This window comes from Phyllobates terribilis, unplaced genomic scaffold, assembly GCF_046119375.1.
Source record: "Phyllobates terribilis strain yellow unplaced genomic scaffold, ASM4611937v1 Scaffold_5__5_contigs__length_657084704, whole genome shotgun sequence".
In the NCBI taxonomy this organism is placed as follows: Eukaryota; Metazoa; Chordata; class Amphibia; order Anura; family Dendrobatidae; genus Phyllobates; species Phyllobates terribilis.
In genome coordinates, this window is record NW_027362765.1 from 499,390,757 (window position 1) to 499,416,460 (window position 25,704).

Genomic DNA, 25,704 nt, shown 5'->3' on the forward strand with positions numbered 1-25,704 from the left:
AAAAACCATCATGCGCTACAAAGAAACTGGCTCACATGAGGACTGCCCCAGGAAAGGAAGACCAAGAGTCACCTCTGCTTCTGAGGATAAGTTTATCCGAGTCACCAGCCTCAGAAATCACAGGTTAGCAGCAGCTCAGATTAGAGACCAGGTCAATGCCACACACAGTTCTAGCAGCCAACACATCTCTTCAACAACTGTTAAGAGGAGACTTTGTGCAGCAGGCCTTCATGGTAAAATAGCTGCTAGGAAACCACTGCTAAGGACAGGCAACAAGCAGAAGAGACTTGTTTGGGCTAAAGAACACATGGAATGGACATTAGACCAGTGGAAATCTGTGCTTTGGTCTGATGAGTCCAAATTTGAGATCTTTGGTTCCAACCACCGTGTCTTTGTGCGACGCAGAAAAGGTGAACGGATGGACTCTACATGCCTGGTTCCCACCGTGAAGCATGGAGGAGGAGGAGGTGTGAGGGTGCTTTGTGGTGACACTGTTGGGGATTTATTCAAAATTGAAGGCATACTGAACCAGCATGGCTACCACAGCATCTTGCAGCGGCATGCTATTCCATCCGGTTTGCGTTCAACAGGACAATGACCCCAAACACACCTCCAGGCTGTATAAGGGCTATTTGACCAAGAAGGAGAGTGATGGGGTGCTACCCCAGATGACCTGGCCTCCACAGTCACCAGACCTGAACCCAATCGAGATGGTTTGGGGTGAGCTGGACCGCAGAGTGAAGGCAAAAGGGCCAACAAGTGCTAAGCATCTCTGGGAACTCCTTCAAGATTGTTGGAAGACCATTTCCGGTGACTACCTCTTGAAGCTCATCAAGAGAATGCCAAGAGTGTGCAAAGCAGTCACCAAAGCAAAAGGTGGCTACTTTGAAGAACCTAGAATATAAGACATATTTTCAGTAGTTTCACACTTTTTTGTTAAGTATATAATTCCACATGTGTTAATTCATAGTTTTAATGCCTTCAGTGTGAATGTACAATTTTCATAGTCATGAAAATACAGAAATTTCTTTAAATGAGGTGTGTCCAAACTTTTGGTCTGTACTGTACCTAAGCACTAACAGGCAGCTAATTGTTGCCTACCTGCCTGTTGTGCCTGGCACCGATCTCTGCCAGCACATAGCTGTCACAGACCTCTCCTGCCGGCAACACAGCGGCTTATGTTGATGTCACGTCCGCAGAGCAGCGGCATCTCTTCTACTCTGCTCTGCTGACGGGGCCCGACTGCGATATCATGCTGATTGACAGCCATCTTTCCACAGTTAGGCAGTGGTGAGCCGGCTGTCAATCAGCATGACATCGGCAGTCGGGCCCCGTCAGCAGAGCAGCCCAGAAGACGAGGAGAGCTGCTCTGTTGACATGGAGCTGCTGAATCGCTGGCAGGAGCGGTTGGTGACTGTTCTGGGCCTGCGCCAGTTACAACAACAGATAGTTGCCACCTACCTGTGTGTTAGTTTTTAGGCCTATTGTAAACACGACAGTAGTCTTAGCGCATGCAGCTTCCTCCTTTACATGATCTTCCACGTGTTCTTTTCTTTTTGGAAAGGTGACTTCACACAGTGTTTACTGCAGTCAGCAGTGGATTCAAGGGGAATGGGAAATGTGAATGAATGACTTTTACTTCTCCTACCCTCTGGATCCACTTCATGCACTGGCGAAAAACTGCATTGAAAATGCCAATGAGATGGTAAAAGAGTGGACACAGCCCAGGTCACACATGACTTATGGCTGCATCCCTGATGAACTCTTTTAGTTATTTCCATCCAACAATTTTAATTGTTCTGTTTTTCAAGGAGAAAAAATTCGATGTTGCCCAAAAAGTAAAAAAAAAAGTTATTTAAAGGGAACCTGCTGACAAAAAAAAAAAAAGATATTTATCCATAGCCATAGTGGCAATCTGCAGGTAAATATTGTTTTATATGTGCAGCTGTCTAATTGGAAGTTACATTCTCCCTGCAACCGCTCGCTCCCAGGCATTGGGGCAGTTATTGGTGTGATCAGTCTGCGCTCACTACACAGTGTGCGCTGTAGTCACTCTCCTGCTCCATGACTGACATCCCGCTCTGCTCACATGCTGCACACATACGCTACGGAGCAGGAGATTGCTGACTGTAAGCAAGTGGCTCAGGGAATATAACTTCATTGTCTCCCTGGAGCTGTGCTTCCAATTGTACTGCTGCACATTTAAAATGGTATTTGCATCAGGTTACCACTGTGGCTGCAAGGAAGGCCATGTTCACATTAATAAAGTGCACTGCTGAGCTCTGTGTCAGGGTTCTTGTCAGAATCCTCAAAAACAGTATTCCAACAGGCCCCCTGACATAACCATTCACTCGGATGAATTCTCGAGAGTCACTGTGGACACTATGCGGCCCCCGTCCTGGCAGCATTCATCTTTTTACATGCACAGAAAGCATTGTCCATGGTGACCCCGTCTGCTTCATTCAAGGGTCGGGCTTCTCGTCAGAATGCTGTTTTTCGGTGATTCCAACAGAAAACCTGACATAGTGACCAGTAAAGCGCACTGTATTAATGTGAACCTAGCCAAAATTTTTTTTTTTTTTTTTTTTCCTAACTTGTTCAATGCAGCCGAATATTTGGCAGATTCCCCAGATTGTCACTATGGAAGCAGGACTGAGCGTCTTTGTTGGACTAGAACTAGGTTGTAACATTGTACAGAACCGTATTCATGTGCAGGTCATTGTTCAGTATAGCAGAGCAGTAACAATATATCCTTAGAGAAGTTAAGCCCTCCTTACATATTAGATGGTCGTCGGCTAAGCGATGCTTCAGCCGATCTTTCAGCTGACACCCATCTTCGGCCATCTCTCCCATACACAGGAACGCTCATACGGCTTCTGTGTTCCCTGTGAAAGCCATCACCAGATATGTCTGGTAGCGGCTTATCTCCAGAACAAAGCTATCATTAGCCCAAAATCTGACATGTCCGCTCAACATCTCCCTGAGCGCCCCCATACACAGTGTCAGCCCAACCCGTGTCACTGACATTTGTCGTGGTCCAATAACTAGGGAGTGGGGGGTTGTGTGGCTGCAGGTGGAAGCAGTGGGGTAGTCCTCCGATGCAGTAACACGAAGGGTAAAGCTGACCCATGGCCATTAGATGGTTTTCTTGAACATCAAGCTAATTTCACTAGACTTTTCTGGCGACTGTGTGTTACAGCCGCCTGTGAGTTCTCCCATTAGCTCACATTGGGGACAGTTTTGCACCTCTAGTGCTTCTTGCTCTCCTACTGATAATAAACATAAGTGATGCAAGTAAAAGGTTGTGTTCACAGCACACCAGAAGGTATTCTTCAGGCCCATTCCTCCTCCTACGCCTCTGACTTGTGCCACTGCACAGCCATACTGTAGCATATGTTGCTTTGTTGGGTGTTTTTTTTTGTGCAGTGGCCAACCTTATAATAGCAAAGCCCATTCTGTTACTTCATCATATACAATTTTAAAGATGGGATTGCAACACAATCAACCCTAATGGAGATCACATGGACAGTATTTCAGGCCCCTGTTGGGTTTATGGCCTATGATCAGCATATGAGCCAAATGCTTTCCCAGTGCAGACACATCCATAAAACATGATGTAAACAGCCTTATGTTCACACCCAAATACAGATGCAGGCCTCTGTCCTCCACCCCCTGGGGGTAGAATGGCTACAGAAATATGCGGTCACGTTGCTTTCTTGCATGACTTTCATCTCACTGCTGATACTAGAATATCTGTAAGACCATAGTATCCCGCTGGAGTCAGTTTTTCACGGTCTCCTTTAAACTCGATAATTATACCAGTAATTTACACAAACGGTGCATGCAGAATAAGTGAGAATGTTTTCTATCTCTCCAATAACACAGTTTCTCATCTTCAGAGATTAAAATCACTTTGTGAGTCATCGAAAATTGTACTTTCAGAAAGCTCCAGCTCCGTACAATGAAATAAGTATGAAATGAAATCTTGGAAATGTGAAGTCATCAGCTGTTGTAAAATGAAAAAATCTGTATCTGTGGGCCCCACCATAAAATCAAAACTATATATTTTTAGCTCATCCCAGCCATGCTGTAACATTAGTGTTACACTCGCGCCCGGACTGACTGGCGTGAGCGTGATTAGTGATCCCACTGTATCATGAACCGAGGAGTGCCTGGAGGGGCGTAACTAAGTATCAACCCAATCCGACCAAGGTCGCACGGCGGCTTTGTCGACTCCGTGGACTAAGGAGGAACCGAGCAGAGGGACCAGGTGCTACACCAGGTCAGACCCCGGTCTCGGTTGTTGACCCACACCGGGGAATGCAGGAACAGGCAGGTTAGACTGGCATACAGGCAGGTGGGTATAGGCAGGCACGGCTGGTATGCAGAAAGGTGGATACTGGTAAGTACGGGTGGTATGCAGACGAGCGGGTACTGGCAAGTACGGCTGGTATGCAGACAGGTGGGCACTGGCAAGCACGGCTGGAGTGCAGACAGGGAGGTACTAGCAGGTTGGAGCGCAGGCTGGATAGGGTCCAGTACTAACTGGGAGACAGGTTCAGAGCCGCAGATGCGGTAGTCAAGCAGAGTAAAGCGAAACCGCCGGAGCGGAGGACAAGACAGAGCAGAGAGGAACTGCTGGTGCGGTGAGCAAGCAGAGCGGAGCGAAAACCGCAGGTGCGGTGGGCAAGGCCGAGCAGAGCAAAACCGCAGGTGCGGTGGACAAGGCAGAGCAGAGCAGAACCGCCGGAGCGGTGGGCAAGGCAAAGCAGAGAGAAGCCGCCGGAGCGGTGGGCAAGTCAGAGCAGAGAGAAACCGCTGGCGCGGTGAGCAACCAGAGCCGAACAGGGCTGAAGGTGCAGGCAGAGAGGACAGGGCTCTGTTCACATGGAACACGCTGGAAAATACAGGAGGATGGCTAGAACACAGGAGGAAGATACGGAGGAAGGGAAAAGGGACAAGCAGAACCAGATACACACATGGTACTTACTATGAAGTAGCGAGTGGACACAAAACTCACAAACAGAAGTACAGAGACAACGAGTTGGAGTTAGCTGCAGGTTCAGATACTGCAGGAAAAGGGACGATACGGACATAGAGACAAGCCGGTAACAGGCTAGGATACAGTTCAGACAGGAACTGCTACTGCAATGAGATACAAGAACGATCCTGGGTATACAGCCCCCAGAGTGGCGGAAACAGACAAGATACAGGACAGGACCTGGCAATGCAGTTGCAAAGACAAACTGAGTGAAGGTGTTGCTCAGGCACCTCCTTCTGGGTGGAGGGGGTTTAAATATCCAGTGACTCACAGCAATAGACTGGAGACGCATTAGGGGTGCGCCCACAGCAGCTATAAGAATCAGGAAGTAACCAGGCCGCCGCCCTAAGCAGTTAGTCAAGAGACATGCACACAGCATGAACTGGAGCAAGATTTGCAGGCTGGACTGATAGGTAAGATTGCGGTCTTGCATAGTTGGAGGTGGTGCACTATGCAAGCACGCCGCCAAGGATGTTACAATTAGTAAGATGTAACAAGATGTATCCCTTTTAAAGGGAATCTGTCAGCAGGTTTTTGCTATTTAATCTGAGAGCACCACAATGTAGGAACGGAGACCCTGATTTCAGCAATGTGTCACTTATTAGGCTGTGTGCTGTAGTTTTAATACAATCAGTGTTTTATCAGTAGGAGATTATCACTAGAGGACTATGTCTCATGCAGAACAGACAGCAAAGAAAAAAAGGGATTCTATCAAAACTGCACCAAGCAGCCCAGTAAGTGCCACATTGCTGGCATCAGGCTCTCTGTCTCTACATTGTGCTGCTCTCAAATCCCATAGCATAAACCTGCTGACAGATTCTCTTTAATATAACCACTTGTAAGCCATTAGCTGACTTGTGTGCAGGTTGGACAATGGACAGAGTTACAGTATAGTAGGCTGATTTCACATGACTATAATACAGGCGCAGATCCTGACCGGACCCCCTCCCCAGCACAGGTCTGAAAACCTTAGCAAGGAGCATCATCATTTCATCTCATGTGAAATTGGCTTTAGAGGTGAATAAGATGTGTGTATGTGATACTGCGTTCCTCAGTACTTTATCGGTGCTAGCATTTTTTTATTTGTTATATAAGCTTTCTTTTCCACTACCCACTCCTGTTATCCACTTTATAGTCACTAGCCAACTTATCTTTTCATTTATTTATTTTTTAAGGAATATGAAGAACGCAGTGTGAGGACATGCAAAGTCCCGGCTCAATCCACAAGACGTAAAAAATTTGAGATTGAACCACTCTCTACCACCGCTCTCATTTTAGAAGATCGTCCTGCGTGAGTATAGGCGTTCTTACTGTGTTATCGCCATTTTTTGTATTTTTTTTCTCTACTATGTAGAAGTTAGTAAAGGCAGCACCTAGATTGTATAGTCTGCTGGAAAAGTGCATATAGCTTGATATTTAAGGGTCGACTCACTCTGTCATCTCATCTCCTGTTTTGAAATCTATTTTAATTTGCCCTGATGGATCCCCACAGCATATCTTCTTCTGTTCTACAAAAACAGAACCCTGACGGACCTCCTAACAATCAGTGGGGTCCCTCAGCCGCCATTTGCATCAGTTTTATGTAACAGATCGGTTTCCTTGAATTAACTTTCTGTCCCTTTAACCGGAGCAGACAAAAAGTAATGTGAACTTAGTTTTAGTGATCTGCATTAACAGCGGAAAAAAAATCTTCCAATGTCATGTCTCCTTCTTATAACATATCATTGCTTAATTGTAGTGGAAGATATATTGACGGCAGCATTTTTTAAATTACTATTATTATAGGAATCTTCCAGCAAAATCCGTCCATGAAACCCTGCGCCACCGACAGGAGTATGATGAAATGGTAGCGGAAGCTAAGAAACGAGGTAGGATGACTTTCCACTGTGTGACTTGTAATTCATGTAACATCTTTGTAAAGAGATTCTGCCCTGTATAATCTCTGTATTACGGTATATAATACCCAATATTTTGTGGCCAGAGATCGGAGTTCTGGTTTTGCTCTGTACAGAATAGTCGTGTTGTTCTAATCCGGTGTCTTCTGCAGTATTTTATATAGAGCGGACGCTTCTATTCCACATCTCACCTTCACTTTTGTAAGACTATTGGTTGAGCATGTGGTTATTCTACAGATGGGTACTGGCCTAATCATATTTGGCTCTGTTCAGTTCTTTTTGGGAAAATCTGAATTATCCTGCAAGTCAAGCAATGTCTCTCTGCTGCTGCAGCAGCCCTTTGTTGACTTGACTGGCTGCGGTGAAGTCACTAACTAAGCGCACTTGACTGCTGCAACCAATCACTAAACTTGGCAGAGATGCTGAGCCTGCCAAGTCACGAAGCCCGGTGATTGGTTGCATTGGGTACATGATCAGTGGATCCCAGAGAACCTTTGTAACTGAGATACAGGCGTCACTAAATTTTTAGAACCTTTCATGGGCCCCAACTCATCATTGTTGTTTTGACAGTTTTCTGCAGTAATTTGCCTTTAGTATTTGTGGCTTATTCACTGTCTGATTTGCACCATTTTTAAGTTGTTTTGTTATTTATTTTTTCTTGACTGCTTTGCTTATCCAGATGTTTTAGACAGATTTGTGAAATGCCACTGTTAGCAAATTTTGCAGTTTTTTTTGTCGCATCTCACTCCAGTCCCCGGTTTCTATGGTGAAGTTTTAGACTAACGTTCAACTTTTCAGAGGATCTGTGACTTTTGCACTGAAAAGTCTAAAAAAACTGGTTAAAGGCAAAAATAAAGTGCATTTTAGATATCACACCGCATTCATAAAACACGCAGGCAATTTTGAACAGCATGGGTCCTAGATCCTTTGAGAATTGCAACACAATCTTGGAGCACACTTTTAAATCCGCAAAGCAACTCTGTTTCCTTGCAGAAACTTTCAACAGATGGCTAAATAAATCAGTCAGCAGGTTTTTGCTATGTAAGCTGAGAGCAGCATGATGTAGGGGCTGAGGGCCTGATTCCAATGATGTGTCACATGCTGGGCTGTGTGTTGCAGTTGCAATGAAATCACTAGGTATCGTGTGTGTTCTAGTCCAATCATGCCCCCACCGCTTATTAGCAGCTTTCTGCCTTTGCATATGCACAGTGTACACAGAAAGCTGTCGATCAGTGGTGTGGACGGGGTTTTACAGGGCTCAGCGTTCAGAGAACTGGTAGATCTACAGTGGCATGTAAAAGTTTGGGCACTACTGGTCAAAATTACTATATATATTATTTATATATACAACTATGGCAAAAATTAAGAGACCACTGCACAGTTTTCTAAAAATCACCATCTCTACATGTCTGACAGCCATTCCATTCCAGTGTCCGTTGAATTCCAACCACAGTCCACCTCATTCTACTTAATGTGCGTCTGATTAGGTGATCACCTGAACCAAATCTTATGTAACGAGGGAAAGTATAAAAAACACTGCTGTGGTCTTCACAATCCTCTTGCAATAGGACAAGCTGGATGGCAAAACAAGTGCTAGGAATAGCCCAAAAGTAATTTGAATGAAAAAATAACTTTTAACCATGCCAAAGGAGTTGAAAAGAAAAGTCTTGAGTGAGAAAAAGAAGGGCTCAATTCTGGCTTTACTAGCCGAGAGTTACAATGAGCGTCATGTTGCCTCCATCCTTAACATTTAGAAGACTGCAGTCCATTACAACAAGGTCAAGCACCAGACATTGGGGACAACAAAGCTACAGACCGGCAGAAGGCGAAAGCGACTCTCCACTGACCAGGATGACCGTCATCTTATTCGAATGTCACTCAGCAACCGCAGGATGACATCAAGTGACCTACAAAAGGAATGGTAAATGGCAGCCGGGGTGAAGTGCACGGCAAGAACAGTTCATAACAGGCTCCTAGAGGCAGGCCTCAGGTCATGTAAAGCTAGAAAAAAGACTTTCATCAATGAGAAGAAAAGGAGAGCCAGGCTGAAAGACTATAAGGATTGGACCATAGAGGACTGGAGTAAGGTAATCTTCTCTGATGAGTCTAATTTTCAGCTTTGCCCAACACCTGGTCCGCTAATGGTTACACGGAGTGCTGGAGAGGCATACAAGCCACAGTGTCTTGCACCCACTGTGAAATTTGGTGGAGGATCGGTGATGATCTGGGGATGCTTCAGCAAGGCTGGAATTGGGAAGGTTAATCTTTGCGAAGGACGTATGAATCAAGCTGCATACAAGGTTATCCTTGAAAAACACTTGCTTCCTTCTACTCAGGCAATGTTCCCTAACTCTGAGGACTGTTTTTTCCAGCAGGACAATGCCCCATGCCACACAGCTAGGTCAATCAATGTGTGGATGAAGGAGCACCACATCAAGACCCTGTCATGGCCAGCCCAAGCTCCAGACCTGAACCCCATTGAAAACCTCTGGAATGTAATCAAGAGGAAGATGGATAGTCACAAGCCATCAAACAAAGAAGAACTGCTTACATTTTTGTGCCAGGAGGGGCATAAGGTCACCCAAAAGCAGTGTGAAAGACTGGTGGAAAGCAGCCAAGACGCATGAAAGCTGTGATTAAAAATCATGGTTATTCCACCAAATATTGATTTCTGAACTCTAAAACATGAGTATTGTTGTTTCTAAATGAATAAGAGCTTGTTTTCTTTGCATTATTTGAGGTCAGAAAGCACTGTTTCTTTTTTATTATTTTGACGATTTCTCATTTGCTGCAAATAAATGCAAAATGTTTAGCTTTGAATTTCGGAGACATGTTGTCAGTAGTTTATAGAATAGAACAACAATGTACATTTTACTCAAAAATATACCTACAAAGAGAAAAATCAGAGAAAATGAAAATTTTGCAGTGGTCTCTTAATTTTTGCCAGAGCTGTGTGTGTACATGTACAGTACAGACCAAAAGTTTGGACATCCCTTCTCATTTAAAGATTTTTCCGTATATTCAAGACTTTGAAAATTGTACATTCACACTGAAGGCATCAAAACTATGAATTAACACATGTGGAATTATATACTTAACAAAAAAGTGTGAAACAACTAAAAATATGTCTTATATTCTAGGTTCTTCAACGTAGCCACCTTTTGCTTTGATGACTGCTTTGCACACTCTTGGCATTCTCTTGATGAGCTTCAAGAGGTAGTCACTGGAAATGGTTTTCACTTCACAGGTGTGCCCTGTCAGGTTTAATAAGTGGGATTTCTTGCCTTATAAATGGGGTTGGGACCATCAGTTGTGTTGTGCAGAAGTCTGGTGGATACACAGCTGATAGTCCTACTGAATAGACTGTTAGAATTTGTATTATGGCAAGTTAAAAGCAGCTAAGTAAAGAAAAACGAGTGGCCATCATTGCTTTAAGAAATGAAGGTCTTCCTTTCCTGGGGCGGTCCTCATTTGAGCCAGTTTCTTTGTAGCGCTTGATGGTTTTTGCAACTGCACTTGGGGACACTTTCAAAGTTTGCCCAATTTTTCGCACTGACTGACCTTCAATTCTTAAAGTAATGATGGCCACTCGTTTTTCTTTACTTGGCTGCTTTGTTCTTGCCATAATACAAATTCTAACAGTCTATTCAGTAGGATTATCAGCTGTGTATCCACCAGACTTCTGCACAACACAACTGATGGTCCCAACCCCATTTATAAGGCAAGAAATCCCACTTATTAAACCTGACAGGGCACACCTGTGAAGTGAAAACCATTTCCTGTGACTACCTCTTGAAGCTCATCAAGAGTGTGCAAAGCAGTCATCAAAGCAAAAGGTGGCTACTTTGAAGAACCTAGAATATAAGACATATTTTCAGTTGTTTCACACTTTTTTGTTAAGTATATAATTCCACATGTGTTAATTCATAGTTTTGATGCCTTCAGTGTGAATGTACAATTTTCATAGTCATGAAAATACCAAAGAATCTTTAAATGAGAAGGTGTGTCCAAACTTTTGGTCTGCACTGTGTGTGTGTGTGTGTGTATATATATATATATATATATATATATATATATATATATATATATATATATATATATATATATATACAGTACAGACCAAAAGTTTGGACACACCTTCTCATTTAAAGATTTCTCTGTATTTTCATGACTTTGAAAATTGTACATTCACACTGAAGGCATCAAAACTATGAATGAACACATGTGGAATTATATACTTAACAAAAAAGTGTGAAACAACTGAAAATATGTCTTATATTCTAGGTTTTTCAAAGTAGCCACCTTTTGCTTTGATGACTGCTTTGCACACTCTTGGCATTCTCTTGATGAGCTTCAAGAGGTAGTCACCGGAAATGGTATTCCAACAATCTTGAAGGAGTTCCCAGAGATGCTTAGCTCTTGTTGGCCCTTTTGCCTTCACTCTGCGGTCCAGCTCACCCCAAACCATCTCGATTGGGTTCAGGTCTGGTGACTGTGGAGGCCAGGTCATCTGGCGTAGCACCCTATCACTCTCCTTCTTGGTCAAATAGCCCTTACACAGCCTGGAGGTGTGTTTGGGGTCATTGTCCTGTTGAAAAATAAATGATGGTCCAACTAAACGCAAACCGGATGGAATAGCATGCCGCTGCAAGATGCTGTGGTAGCCATGCTGGTTCAGTATGCATTCAATTTTGAATAAATCCCCAACAGTGTCAGCAGCAAAGCACCCCCACACCATCACACCTCCTCCTCCAAGCTTCACGGTGGGAACCAGGCATGTAGAGTTCATCCGTTCACCTTTTCTGCGTCGCACAAAGACACGGTGGTTGGAACCAAAGATCTCAAATTTGGACTCATCAGACCAAAGCATAGATTTCCACTGGTCTAATGTCCATTTCTTGTGTTCTTTAGCCCAAACAAGTCTCTTCTGCTTGTTGCCTGTCCTTAGCAGTGGTTTCCTAGCAGCTATTTTACCATGAAGGCCTGCTGCGCAAAGTCTCCTCTTAACAGTTGTTGTAGAGATGTATCTGCTGCTAGAACTCTGTGTGGCATTGACCTGGTCTCTAATCTGAGCTGCTGTTAACCTGCGATTTCTGAGGCTGGTGACTCGGATAAACCTATCCTCAGAAGCAGAGGTGACTCTTGGTCTTCCTTTCCTGGGGCGGTCCTCATGTGAGCCAGTTTCTTTGTAGCGCTTGATGGTTTTTGCAACTGCACTTGGGGACACTTTCAAAATTTTCCCAATTTTTCGGACTGAGTGACTTTCATTTCTTAAAGTAATGATGGCCACTTGTTTTTCTTTACTTAGCTGCTTTTTCTTGCCATAATACAAATTCTAACAGTCTATTCAGTAGGACTATCAGCTGTGTATCCACCAGACTTCTGCACAACACAACTGATTGTCCCAACCCCATTTATAAGGCAAGAAATCCCACTTATTAAACCTGACAGGGCACACATGTGAAGTGAAAACCATTTCCGGTGACTACCTCTTGAAGCTCATCAAGAGAATGCCAAGAGTGTGCAAAGCAGTCATCAAAGCAAAAGGTGGCTACTTTGAAGAACCTAGAATATGAGACATATTTTCAGTTGTTTCACACTTTTTTGTTAAGTATATAATTCCACATGTGTTCATTCATAATTTTGATGCCTTCAGTGTGAATGTAGAATTTTCATAGTCATGAAAATACAGAAAAATCTTTAAATGAGAAGGTGTGTCCAAACTTTTGGTCTGTACTGTATATATATATATATATATATATATATATATATATATTATATATATATATATATATATATATATATTGTGGTGCAGCGGCATTGCTATAATGATCTAGTATGTCTGTTTATGCTATTTCCTCCCCCTCAGCTGACTGGTCACATGACTGTGACATCACACAGGTCCTTTTGCTCACAGAAGGTATGGACACGTGACTGTGAGATTAGCACAGGTCCTGTGGCTGTTTCTACAGGATATAAAAACCCTGGTGATTTGAGACAAGTGTGTAGAGGTGCAAGGGGTGTGACAGGCGTGTTTCCTGTTACCCGTGTGCGGACACCGTGTGAGAGTCATGAGGCTGTTCCCTGTGTGTGATGGAACACCGCTCGTGTGAGGCCTGGTGAAGCCTGGTGGACTCCTGGAGGGTGAAGCCTGGATCTGAGTGTGAGAGAGATGCCAGTAAGCCTTGGAGGGCCAGAGGCTAAGAGGACTCCTGGAGGGTGAAGCCTGGATCTGAGTGTAACTAGATGCCAGTAAGCCTTGGAGGGCCAGAAGGCTAGAAACCCCTATCGGGCGGAGCCAAATGGACTGAAGCAGCCGTAAGCCAGCAAAGGTAATACTCTTGTGTTATGGACACTTACCTGCACATTGTGTTAGTATTACCTTGCGGAAGGCTGTAATTAGAGCCAAGTGGGCCGGTCTGCCACTTGGGCTCGTGGACATTATGCGTGTAATATGCCAGTGAGCACTAAGATGGATGAGACAATAAACTGTTGGACTGTGAAACACCGCAAAGTCGTGGCTGGTGTGCTTTTGTTGATGCGCTGCAGCGAGTATCCCCCAGGATGATGACAAGCGCTGCCTTACAATATATATAATATTATATTTGCCTAAAATACAAAGGAAATGTGTCATCTTTAACTTTAGCCCTTTTAGAGATCATTTCATCTTCAACTTGCTTAACTGTTCACAATAACATTAATTTTGACCGGGGATGCCCAAACTTTTACTTGCCACTGTATAGCAGTGAAAACTGTGATTTTTATCACAACTTCTGCACCCAGTAAACTAAGTGACACATCATTGGAATCAGGGTCTCTGTCTCTACATCATCCTGCTGTCAGATAACATAGCAAAACTTGCTGACAGATTCCCTTTTTAAGATTAGTTCAGATCTGATCCACATGGATGGTACTGAAATCCATTGCAGATTTTTTGTGCACAAATCCACTTGGAAAATTCATAGCATCTTTGTCCTCTGTGGATATACCCCAGCTGGAGATGTTAGAGGCATTTTCACACCACCACCTGGTAATTTCTGAATGTTAATTGATCAGTTTATTTTTTACTGAAGATAATACTGTAGTTTCATGTTTTTCCTTATACACAATTTGGTAGGAAAGCGAAAAGTAATTTCAGTGTCTCTACTGTAAGGGCGCAGTCAGACGGCCGAATAATGTAGACGATGATTGCAATGCACGGACTGGCGGGCGGCTCTGCTGACCCGAGGGTGACCGCATGTATTTCTGTGCAGGAGAGCCGCCGGCCAGTCCGTGCACTGCAATGCGATAGTCGTCTGTTATTCGGCCGTCTGACTGCGCCCTTACAGTCAATTACACAGTATATGATTCCACCACATAATGGAGGCAGGTTAGGATAATACACAGACGAGCAATATATACGACTGCAGAAGGTACAAGGTATAAAATGTCATTTAATCCTCGCGTTATATTGTTGGTGTCTTATAAAACCCCAATATCTTCCCCACCATTCAGTTTTATGCAAGGTTGTATGAGAGCAATAAAATAAAACTGCTGTGCAACAATTCTTACTTTATAGCTCGTTCTTCAGTATTGGAAGGTGCTAGAATAGCTATGGGCTGTCATTTTGGATTATACAACATGCTGTCATATAAATAGCTTCATTGTCATCCGTTCTGGAGCTGAAAGCTGCACATTTTATTACCATCCTCTCCTGTACGTCCTGTGTGATCTGAAGTAGCATTACTGTAATCGATAGAAGAACCTCGCTAAGAAGCCTGACGGGTCACCAGGTCACTGCCTGTAATAAATGCTGTGTATACTGGTAGGCACAGAGGGTTAATTAAATCGAAGCTTTGGGCTCCGGCCCCTCTGACTGGACCATCGGAGATGCATTACACGGAGACTAATGTACCCGGCTTATCAGGACCAAAAGCCTTCTGCAAAGTAGATCTGCATTATCACTTTCCTGCAAACTGGGTAATCACTCCTATTTCACGAGATTGTTACAGCTCAATTATCTGCCGCATCACGTGGCCCAATGGGTTTATCTACTTACTTTGTCTCCCCTTAGGGTATGTTCACATGTCACGTTTTTGTTGCATAATACGCAGTATTTTACAGTTCCAGCAAAGTGAATGAGATTTCTGAAATCTCATACACATGTTGCTTATTTTTTCCTTGCAGATTTGAAGCAGTTTCATATATATAACATGTCAATTCTCTCAGCGTTTTTCACCCATTCTAATGAGTGAGGGGAAAAAAAGCATAATCGTGTGTGCGTGTGTATATAGATAGATAGATAGATAGATAGATAGAGAGATAGAGAGATCTTATACATAGATATATAGGTGCTTCTCACAAAATTAGAATATCATCAAAAAGTTAATAAAACATTACTACATCACTACAGAATCTTCTGTTTGTCTCAAATTAGTTGATGCAAAAACTTATTAATCATGGAGGTCATACAAAGTACTAGATGTAGTAGTTTTTCATGTGAGGTCTAATAATTATTTTGTATGACCGCCATGATTTTTAAGGACAGCACTAAGTCTTCTAGGCATGTAATGCACAAGTTGGCGACATTGCAACATCTATCTTTTCTCATTCTTCAAGAACAAGCTCTTTTAGAGCCTGGATGCTGCAGGGAGAGTAATGATAACTTGTCTCTTTAGAACTCCCCATAGGTCTACAATATACATACTTGGCCACTAAATCACTTTCACCCTGTTCTTCACTTTTGCTACAGTATTCTGACTGATAAGTAAAGCGTTGCTGATCATATTGTAGATTTCACCTTTCTTGTGGAAAGAAGTTTTCTTTCTCGGGTCTTGTGACATTTCTCTTCCTTGTGGTGCCATTGCTGACAGCATGACGTGTGCAGGGGTTTATTTAAGTTGAACTGTAGAAAAGAGACACGGACCGCACATCCAAAAATCATAGGTTGATCTAATGCCTCTCGGCAAAAATTAAAAAAAAACGAACATGAGGTTCTTAGTTTAACATTCTGATCACACTGTATGAAGCCCACTGCCACGTCATAGGCCTGGAGTCAGGGGGGCTCAGTCTTGGGTGCTGTGAAGCACCAGGTCGCCCAACCTACTGGTGGAACGGCGGTTGGTGCACGGCGCCGCTCCATTAAGGGTAATATAAGTTAGGGACCCACTACGAGGTTTGCCGTGACGTGGTAGTGGGCTTCATACAGTCTGATCAGAATGCTAAACTAAGAACCTCATGTTCAGTTTTGTAGATTTTGCCGAGAGGCATTAGATCAATGTATGATTTTTTGGATGTGTGGCCTGTGTCTACAGTTCAGCAGTTTTCAATAGCCTACATTTGTTTAAGTATTTTGTTAAGGTATCCCATAAAAATGTAGATTCTGAAAAGAAACTAAAAGCTTTCTGACATCTGACGGGATGTACTCATTTATGCTAAGCAGTGTTTGTGTATACGTGTGTGTGTGTGTGTGTGTGTGTGTGTATGTATATATATATATATATATATGTATATATGTGTGTATATATATAATATATATATTACATAATATATAATAATATATATGTGTTTGTGTGTGTGTGTCACAGACAAGTTTTAACAGATGTTTTTGGTCGCACGACTTGTCTGGTAATTTGTGTCATGCCGTTTAGTCCTGGCCTAAACACCCATTGTGGCAGGACTGTACTGCACCTTTTCACCAAGTATTTTGTAGATGCCATTTTGAGCCAGTCAGTGTATTACAGCAGATCTGTCACCAGATTCCACAATACACACGGCATAGCACACATTATTAGATTTTAGAGACCTGATGAGGCTGATATATTTGCTTTGCACATCTGTCTCTGCATGATGCTGATATTATAATGAGACCAGTTAAAGAGTGAGAAAGATAAGTCCAAGTTATTCAGTCTCAACTCAGCCTGGCTGGCAGCTGCAGCGTGTACTGAGCAGTGTGAGGTCTTGGCAGCAGGAGGGACACTAATTAGATGTCAGTCATATACAGAAGTATACAGAAGTTTAAAACCGTTTTGACATGGCTTATCAGAATAAGTCTACAAGGCTCATCAGGTCTAAGATCTGCTTAGTAATGCATGTGGCTTGTATCATGAAATCTGGTGACAGGGTTTCTTTAACAATATTGAAATGTCTTTAGCTTTTCCTTGCTATTTATCTGCTGGTTTCCTACATCTGTTTTGCTCAGTCGCTTTGTGCTTCACTTTGCTCTCCGGACATATCACTTTTATTGAGATAAATTTGGATGATGCTTTCCTAGCACCGTACATGGCGCCAGAATGAAATAAGACCTTAAAAGAAAGAAATACAGCGGGAATTAAAACTGCAATCAGTAAAACGTTATTGGGTAAAGACTGTTTACGGCACACTGGCGGAGAGTCGATGGGAACAAATATAAATCTTTACACCCCATGTTGCTTCTGATAGAGACTCTGCTGGGAGCGATTTCCTGCTCCATATAGTCCATCATCCTTACCACAGCGGTAGCGCGGCTCACACGCAGAGTTCAACACAATGATGGGGAATAGTGAAAAGTGGGGAATAAATCATAATGTGTAAATATTCCCTGACCTTTCCATTTCCTCCATCACTCAGAGGGGCAATAACTTAACTGACAAATGTATTTTGATTAAAAGTCTCTTCCGAAGTCCCAGGGAGCGTGATCTGCCCACACACACGAACGTCTTCCATCACAGAGCTGTCACCGGACTGCCGAGTGATGGCAAATAATGTCATTTACAGAACCCGCACGTATCTGCTTTATGTACTCCAAACCATTTAGCTGCAGCTTTATGAGTCAGTGTTGGAGGAAAGGAGAGGAGAATACAGATACTTTTACGGTTTTAGATGATATTGCTGAACTCTTGTTGATGAGCAAAAGTTAAAAGACAATTGCATCCGAATCATGCAGAGAGATCATGAGGGGTCTATATAAAAAAAAAATAATAATAATAAACATGATCCATCAATATTTAAGGGAATCTGTCAGCAAGTTTGTGCTATCTCTAATCTAAAAGCAACATAATGTAGGGGCAGAGAGCCTGATTCCAGTGATGTCACTTACTGGGAGGCTTGGTGTAGTTTGGATAGAATCCCTGTTTTCTCTCATGTAGATGTGACGCGCCCCCTGGGACATATTCCTTTCTTTCAAGGGAATACCCGGAGCCGGATCAGATGGGGGTTGTAGTCTTCCGAGTGGCTGTGACCCGGTCCGTGCCCAGGGTGTCAAACTCAGTTGTATGTGGCAGTCCTACAGATGTTATCAAGTTCTTAATGTCGACTACGCCACCCGTTGTGTTGCGGTCACTGTGGCCGCCGCTGCAGCAGGGTCCGCTGAGGCTGGTGGTGTTGGTGCAGCTTGATAGGATAACCCCCAACGGGAGGGGTATAGCCTCAGGGGGATCAGGTGCAGAGGATGGGAGTTGTGGTGATGCAGTGTAGACGGCAATCAGAGACAGAGTCGGGTTATGCAGTTTAGGATGTTTACTCACTGCTGATGTTCTGGTCACTCCAGCTTCGAGTGACCTCCCGAGCCGTGCTGCGTCCACCAGGTTCTGGATCCAGCCAACCCCCAAATAAGTCCGGAGCGTGACCCTGAGCTCTCCTTCTGTCCTTTCTCTGGCCGTCCCCACTATTGATCCACCCAGGTCCAGCTCCCTCGGGCCTTCTGTTGGGAGACCCTTGGCCTTGGGTTCCCTGACCCTCCACGTGGTATGCCTTCGTGGTGGATGTGGTGGGTGGCCGTGGCAAACGCTGCCCACGGTCTCCGGTCTCTGGCTGGGGTGTGTTTTTGCCCCCACCAGCTTGGGTTCCGGTACCATGTGCCGACTCTTCACCCGGGGATTTAACTTGGGTTCTTGGAGTCCTTTTCTTCTGTTTCCCCCTCTGGGTCTCTCTCTCTCCTCTCTCACTCTGGGTCTCTCTTCTCCTCCGCTCGCTGACTTTCTCTCTGCAACTGACCCTGTTCTCTGATGGTGCCCACCTTATATACACCCTCTATGTGTGAGCTCAGGTGACCAGCACCCAATGAGCTCCTATCTTTACCCAGGCTGCTCCCCCTATCTGCCCCTACACTACTTGGGATGTACCACCCCCCTCCCACTCCAGCCAGGAACAGACTCGGTCGTACCTGCACATTTCTAAGTGGGAGTACTGTCGGTCTGCTCCTCGGAAATGGGATGTGTGTAGTGCATGCAGCCTACCGAGCTCAGTTCCACACTCCTTCCTTACCCGGGAGTGGAATATCACACCTCTGGGTTGAGGTGCAATACCCCTGTAGCAGCCGAATCCTCAGGGTGCTACAGATGTACAGTGGGTACGGAAAGTATTCAGACCCCTTTAAATTTTTTACTCTTTGTTTCATTGCCGCCATTTGGTAAATTCTAAAAAGTTCATATTTTTTTCTCATTAAAGTACACGCTGCACCCCATCTTGACTGAAAAAAACAGAAATGTAGAATTTTTTGCAAATTTATTAAAAAAGAAAAACTGAAATATCACATGGTCGTAAGTATTCAGACCCTTTGTCAGTATTGAGTAGAAGCACCCTTTTGAGCTAGTACAGCCATGAGTCTTCTTGGGAATGATGCAACACGTTTTTCACACCTGGATTTGGGGATCCTCTGCTATTCTGCCTTGCAGATCCTCTCCAGTTCCGTCAGGTTGGATGGTGAATGTTGGTGGACAGCCATTTTCAGGTCTCTCCAGAGATGCTCAATTGGGTTTAGGTCAGGGCTCTGGCTGGGCCAGTCAAGAATGGTCACAGTTGTTCTGAAGCCACTCCTTTGTTATTTTAGTTGTGTGCTTAGGGTCCTTATCTTGTCGGAAGGTGAACCTTCGGCCAAGTCTGAGGTCCAGAGCACTCTGGAAGAGGTTTTCATCCAGGATATCTCTGTATTTGGCCGCATTCATGTTTCCTTCAATTGCAACCAGTCGTCCTGTCCCTGCAGCTGAAAAACACCACCATAGCATGATGCTGCCATCACCATGCTTCACTGTTGGAATTGTATTAGGCAGGTGATGAGCAGTGCCTGGTTTTCTCCACACATACCGCTTAGAATTATCACCAAAAAGTTCTATCTTCGTCTCATCAGACCAGAGAATCTTATTTCTCATAGTCTGGGACTCCTTCATGTGTTTTTGAGCAATCTCTATGCGGGCTTTCATATGTCTTGCGCTGAGGAGAGGCTTCCTTTGGGCCAGTCTGCCATAAAGGCCCGACTGGTGGAGAGCTGCAGTGATAGTTGACTTTGTGGAACTTTCTCCCATCTCCCTACTGCATCTCTGGAGCTCAGCCACAGTGATCTTGGGGTTCTTCTTTAACTCTCTCACAAAGGCTCTTCTCCCACGATTGCTCAGTTTGGCTGGACGGCCAGGTCTAGGAAGACTTCTGGTTGTCCCAAACGTCTTCCATTTAAGCATTATGGAGGCCACTGTGCTCTTAGGAACCTTGAGTAATGCAGAAATTCTTTTATAACCTTGGCCAGATCTGTGCCTTGCCACAATTCTGTCTCTGAGCTCCTTGGGCAGTTCCTTTGAGCTCATGATTCTCATTTGGTCTGACATGCACTGTGAGCTGTGAGGTCTTATATAGACAGGTGTGTGCTTTTCCAAATCAAGTCCTATCAGTTTAATTAAACACAGCTGGACTCCAATGAAGGAGTAGAACCATCTCAAGGAGGATCACAAGGAAATGGACAGCATGTGACTTAAATATGAGTGTCTGAGCAAAGGGTCTGAATACTTATGACCATGTGATATTTCAGTTTTTCTTTTTTAATGAATTTGCAAAAATGTCTACATTTCTTTTTTTTTTCAGTGAAGATGGGGTGCAGAGTGTACTTTAAGGAGAAAAAAAATGAACTTTTTAGAATTTACCAAATGGCTGCAATGAAACAAAGAGTGAAAAATTTAAAGAGGTCTGAATACTTTCTGTACCCACTTTAGCAGTGCTCAAATGCTGAGCTCTGTATAACCCTGCCTATAACACATAGCCTAATAAGTGACACATTCCTGGAATCAGGCTCTCTGCCACTGCATCATGCTGCTCTCAGATTAAATGGCAAAACATGCTGACAGATTCTCTTCATCATGTCCTTGACTGACAGCCTGACACATACATCTCAGGGTCCTGATGATTGTACAGAGAACGATCTGAGGATTAAACATTTGAAAACATTTTATTGAGTCACAAAACGTGTTCTTTCTGCAGAGGTTAAAGAGGCACAAAGAAGAAAAAAGATGATGAAGGAAAGATTCAAGCAAGAGGAAAATATTGCGAGCGCCATGGTTGTCTGGAACTCTGAAATCTTGCCAAACTGGGATGCTGTGTAAGTTTTCTCCAGAACCACAGTAAGGGGAGCGGCTGACCTTGTATAAACGATGTACATGCTCATGGTTCGTTAGCATCATGGCAGCACTTTAAATGGCCACCTCACATCCTCTACTAACAAGCCATTTCTCACCAGCAGTGATCATTTTGTGGCGGATTTTCTGATGCTGGTTCCAGTGCTTTTTAATGAAGTAGAAAACCTACTGGAACAGTGACCTGCTATAAAAGAAAGCTGGCTTCAATGCTCTGTCTCTAGAGCAAGCATTTTACAGCCTAGCCTATTTGTGAACACACATGATCCTTTTAGAGAGAGGAGTCCTGATTTTATATTTATTTGAGCAATACTGAGCAAAAAGGAAACTAGTTTTCACATGGAACAGTCAGAACTGATGGCTAGATATAATAAAGGGGTTGTCCGACCTCGGGCAGGATATTCTGTAGATATCTGACACATGGGGGCATCTATCTTGAGAGCAGGATCTTGTCTTGCACCGTCGGGATCGGCTTGGCGTCAGGGCGTGTTCATCTGCGCTTGTATGGGAGTCCCAAAAACAGCAGAGAAAGCAGTTTTAAGAACTTCGGTGAATAAGCCATACATGTCTGATATTTAAAGGGGTAAAACACTACTGAACAATCACTTGTTAATAGCCCCAGGATGCAACATAAAATAATGAAAAAAAATCAAAAAAGCCAACCCTCTTTACTTAACTCTGAGTGATTCCTCCTATCATGTAGCAATGTCTTTCCCCGGTCACCCGATATATCAGTGGCCACTAATCAGAGGTAGCCATCAAAGTTTTGTTTGACCGGAAGAAACACTGTTCTTTTACTCAGACAACTGGGAAGGCTGCAGCCAATTAGTAGCTCACGTGACAATGTTTACGGCAAATGACCGGTGGGGGATACAGAAGATCTGGGAAACCGCGCCTGTCCGGAAGGTAAATATAGAGGTTTTTATTTTATTCTGCACCCTGGGACCATTTATATCAACATTGTACTGTCAGAACATACAATCATCAGGATCTTCAGCTCCACCTCTGGTGCACGTGACTCATCCTTGTATTTTTTAGATCAATATTCATCTGAATGCAGCAACTTTAAAATTAGCATGCTGGTCCGGGATAATCAATCGTATGATAAAATCTTAACCGTACTCCGAAAACGAATTCCCAGAGAATAGTTTACAAATAATGGGAACCGTTCTTTAGTTTGTCGCATGAAGACCTCCCTCGTTCTCAAGCCATATTAGAGCATATGAACATCATTTCAACTCGTGACCGCTCTATGAGCCAGAACTGAGACTGCTCTGTCGGACTCGAGCTGTCCCTGTATTACAAGGTCTGCCATTCATCCCAATGGCCACTTATTAGCACTATTGGCTAGCTGCTGCTTTGCCCGGCAAATTCTGCTGTTCGTTGAGGGCACAAGGAGCAGGTTCCAAGGGCTTCCGTTCTGATAGGTTATCTAATCAGAGACAATACCTATTAGGGGACTTAAACATGTTTGTCTTGGAGATCATCTATTTATGAAGGTAAAAGTAAGTTTGAGACACACTTAGATGGGCTTGGCACTAACATTGCCATTATTCCACTAATACCCATAGGTATGTAGTCTTACTTGACACATTTTGCACCAAACAAGTCTTTAGATAGGTCTGCTATGCATGTGTAGATGCCTTCACATAGAAGTATTTAGTACCTACTGCACCTTTCAGACTAAAGTCTCCATGCACACTCTAAACAATAGTGACTGGAAACAGAAATACTCTTGAGATGTTTTTTCATTAATGGATGTTTCTTGATAGTGGTTTGGATCTAAGAGGTAACGTTTTTCCTTGTGGAGAGTGACCAGGCTGGCCTGGCATGTCAGAGTGAGGAGATTTATACGCCATGCATGCTCCGCTGGAAAATTAAATATGCAAATTGCCTCTTCAGAGAGGAGCATGCATGGCGTATAAATCTCCTCACTCTGACATGCCAGGCCTGGCTTGTTACTCTCCACAAAGAGAAACGTTACCCTTTAGATCCCAGTCTTAAGCGTCTCGTCTAGCCAAACCTGATCTCATACTTTGCACTGATGAGGGGCATTACCCCGAAACTCGTGTCTGCAAATTGAGATTCTGGTTTGGCTTTTATCCTAAATCATATGGCAAGGCTCGTTATTGGGTCAATATTGATTTTTAGGATTGCTGCTTCCAATAGGTGGCACTAGCGTTCTGGTCCTCTTCCTCTCTGAAGAGGCAATTTGCATTTATACTGATTTGTAATATCAATAGATGGAGAAAATGATTTAATTTTGGATGGAGAATTCTGTTTTGTATTTTGAGTCCGTGCCTGAACCACTTTGAGAAAGACGTTTTTTGCTTTTTCAGGACTTTGTGAATCCCCATCTGGGGTGGAAATATAAAATCTAGTTTAGTGAATGTATCTTTTATTCCCTCCTTGCTTCCAGGAGAAATACAAGGAGAGTTCGAGACCTTTGGTGGCAAGGCTTACCACCCAGTGTACGTGGCAAGGTGTGGAGTCTGGCTGTAGGGAATGAGCTTAATATCACCCCCGGTGAGCATATCTAGTGTTAATGATCCAATGTGTTTCTTCTCAGGCAGTATTCTTCTTTTATTCTCATTTTTATTTTTCATTTCCAGAGCTTTATGACATCTTCCTCTCTAGAGCTAAGGAGCGCTGGAAAAGCTTAAGCGAGACAACCTCCGAAAATGAATCTGAAGGTAAATATACTTTTATGTTGATCTAATATGTATTCTAAAAAGAATAGGGATTAATAAAGTGTTTGTTTTTTAAAGGGATATTCTAGCCATTAAACATGTCCTTTACCTATCCACTGCATACTGAAGGTAATACATGGTGATATGTGGTGGTCTGACTGCTGGGACCCCCTACTGATCTCCGTACCTAGGAGGAGTATGAATGGAACAGAAGACAAACCTGAACCTGTCGCTCCACTTACTGACCCAGATTTGTGTTCCCAGCAGTTGTTCCTCCACCAGTCCATCATTACTCAGCCATCCAGAGTATAGGTGACAAATGCTTTTTGCTGGAAACCATCATAAATAAAAGCCATCCTCTTGTAGCGCATTGGTGGGTGTTCATTCCCTGGGTTTTAATCTACTCCATGATATGTGATTATGCTGTGATTTATAAAATGTCACCAGTTAGATTATTTTGATTTCCTTACAGCGTGTCTGTGAAACATTTATAAACAGAGAAATTGTATTCCTAATTCTTGTTGTTGCCTATTCAGTACACATATTTACCTTAATGGGTAATTCATGCCCTCTTGTGTTTTTCTATATGGGTTCTAGTTTTTCTGTGTTACCTGCTTTTTTGTCTGGCAAATATTCAATAAAGTTTAACTAAACAGGGCAGCATATTTTTCTACTGATACAAAGCTGTCCTAAGATGTTAGGACAAGTGACTGAGCATGTGCAGTACGCCGATCCACTACAGTGACTTAGAGACTATGCTATCTATAGTCATTCAGAGTGATAGGGTGGATAGCAGTGTGAGCAGCCTCTTCTTATCTCAGCACCCCTGGTATCTCCAGCATTAGTTCAGATAGACAGGGTGGACAGCAGTGTGAGCAGCCGTTCTTACCTCAGCACCCCTGGTATCTCCAGCATTAGTTCAGATAGACAGGGTGGACAGCAGTGTGAGCAGCCGTTCTTACCTCAGCACCCCTGGTATCTCCAGCATTAGTTCAGATAGACAGGGTGGACAGCAGTGTGAGCAGCCATTCTTACCTCGGCACCCCTGGTATCTCCAGCATTAGTTCAGATTGACAGGGTGGACAGCAGTGTGAGCAGCCGTTCTTACCTCAGCACCCCTGGTATCTCCAGCATTAGTTCAGATAGACAGGGTGGACAGCAGTGTGAGCAGCCGTTCTTACCTCAGCACCCCTGGTATCTCCAGCATTAGTTCAGATAGACAGGGTGGACAGCAGTGTGAGCAGCCATTCTTACCATGGCACCCCTGGTATCTCCAGCATTAGTTCAGATTGACAGGGTGGACAGCAGTGTGAGCAGCCGTTCTTACCTCAGCACCCCTGGTATCTCCAGCATTAGTTCAGATAGACAGGGTGGACAGCAGTGTGAGCAGCCATTCTTACCTTGGCACCCCTGGTATCTCGAGCATTAGTTCAGATAGACAGGGTGGACAGCAGTGTGAGCAGCCGTTCTTACCTCAGCACTCCTGGTATCTCCAGCATTAGTTCAGATAGACAGGGTGGACAGCAGTGTGAGCAGCCATTCTTACCTTGGCACCCCTGGTATCTCCAGCATTAGTTCAGATAGACAGGGTGGACAGCAGTGTGAGCAGCCATTCTTACCTCGGCACCGCTGGCATCTCCAGCATTAGTTCAGATAGGGTGGACAGCAGTGTGAGCAGCCATTCTTACCTCAGCACCCCTGGTATCTCCAGCATTAGTTCAGAT

General features: G+C 43.8%; 1 protein-coding gene across 2 annotated transcripts in view; it reads left to right on the plus strand.

Annotated features, from left to right (window-relative positions):
• Positions 1–25,704, plus strand: part of TBC1D12 (TBC1 domain family member 12) — a 185,633-nt gene that overhangs the window by 127,730 nt on the left and 32,199 nt on the right. For both annotated transcript variants that reach the window (XM_073685566.1, XM_073685562.1), the window contains 5 exons: positions 6,217–6,332; positions 6,827–6,909; positions 21,139–21,256; positions 23,710–23,816; positions 23,903–23,983. In XM_073685566.1, the coding sequence (XP_073541667.1) occupies positions 6,217–6,332; positions 6,827–6,909; positions 21,139–21,256; positions 23,710–23,816; positions 23,903–23,983 (505 nt within the window). The remainder of the gene's footprint in view (positions 1–6,216; positions 6,333–6,826; positions 6,910–21,138; positions 21,257–23,709; positions 23,817–23,902; positions 23,984–25,704) is intronic.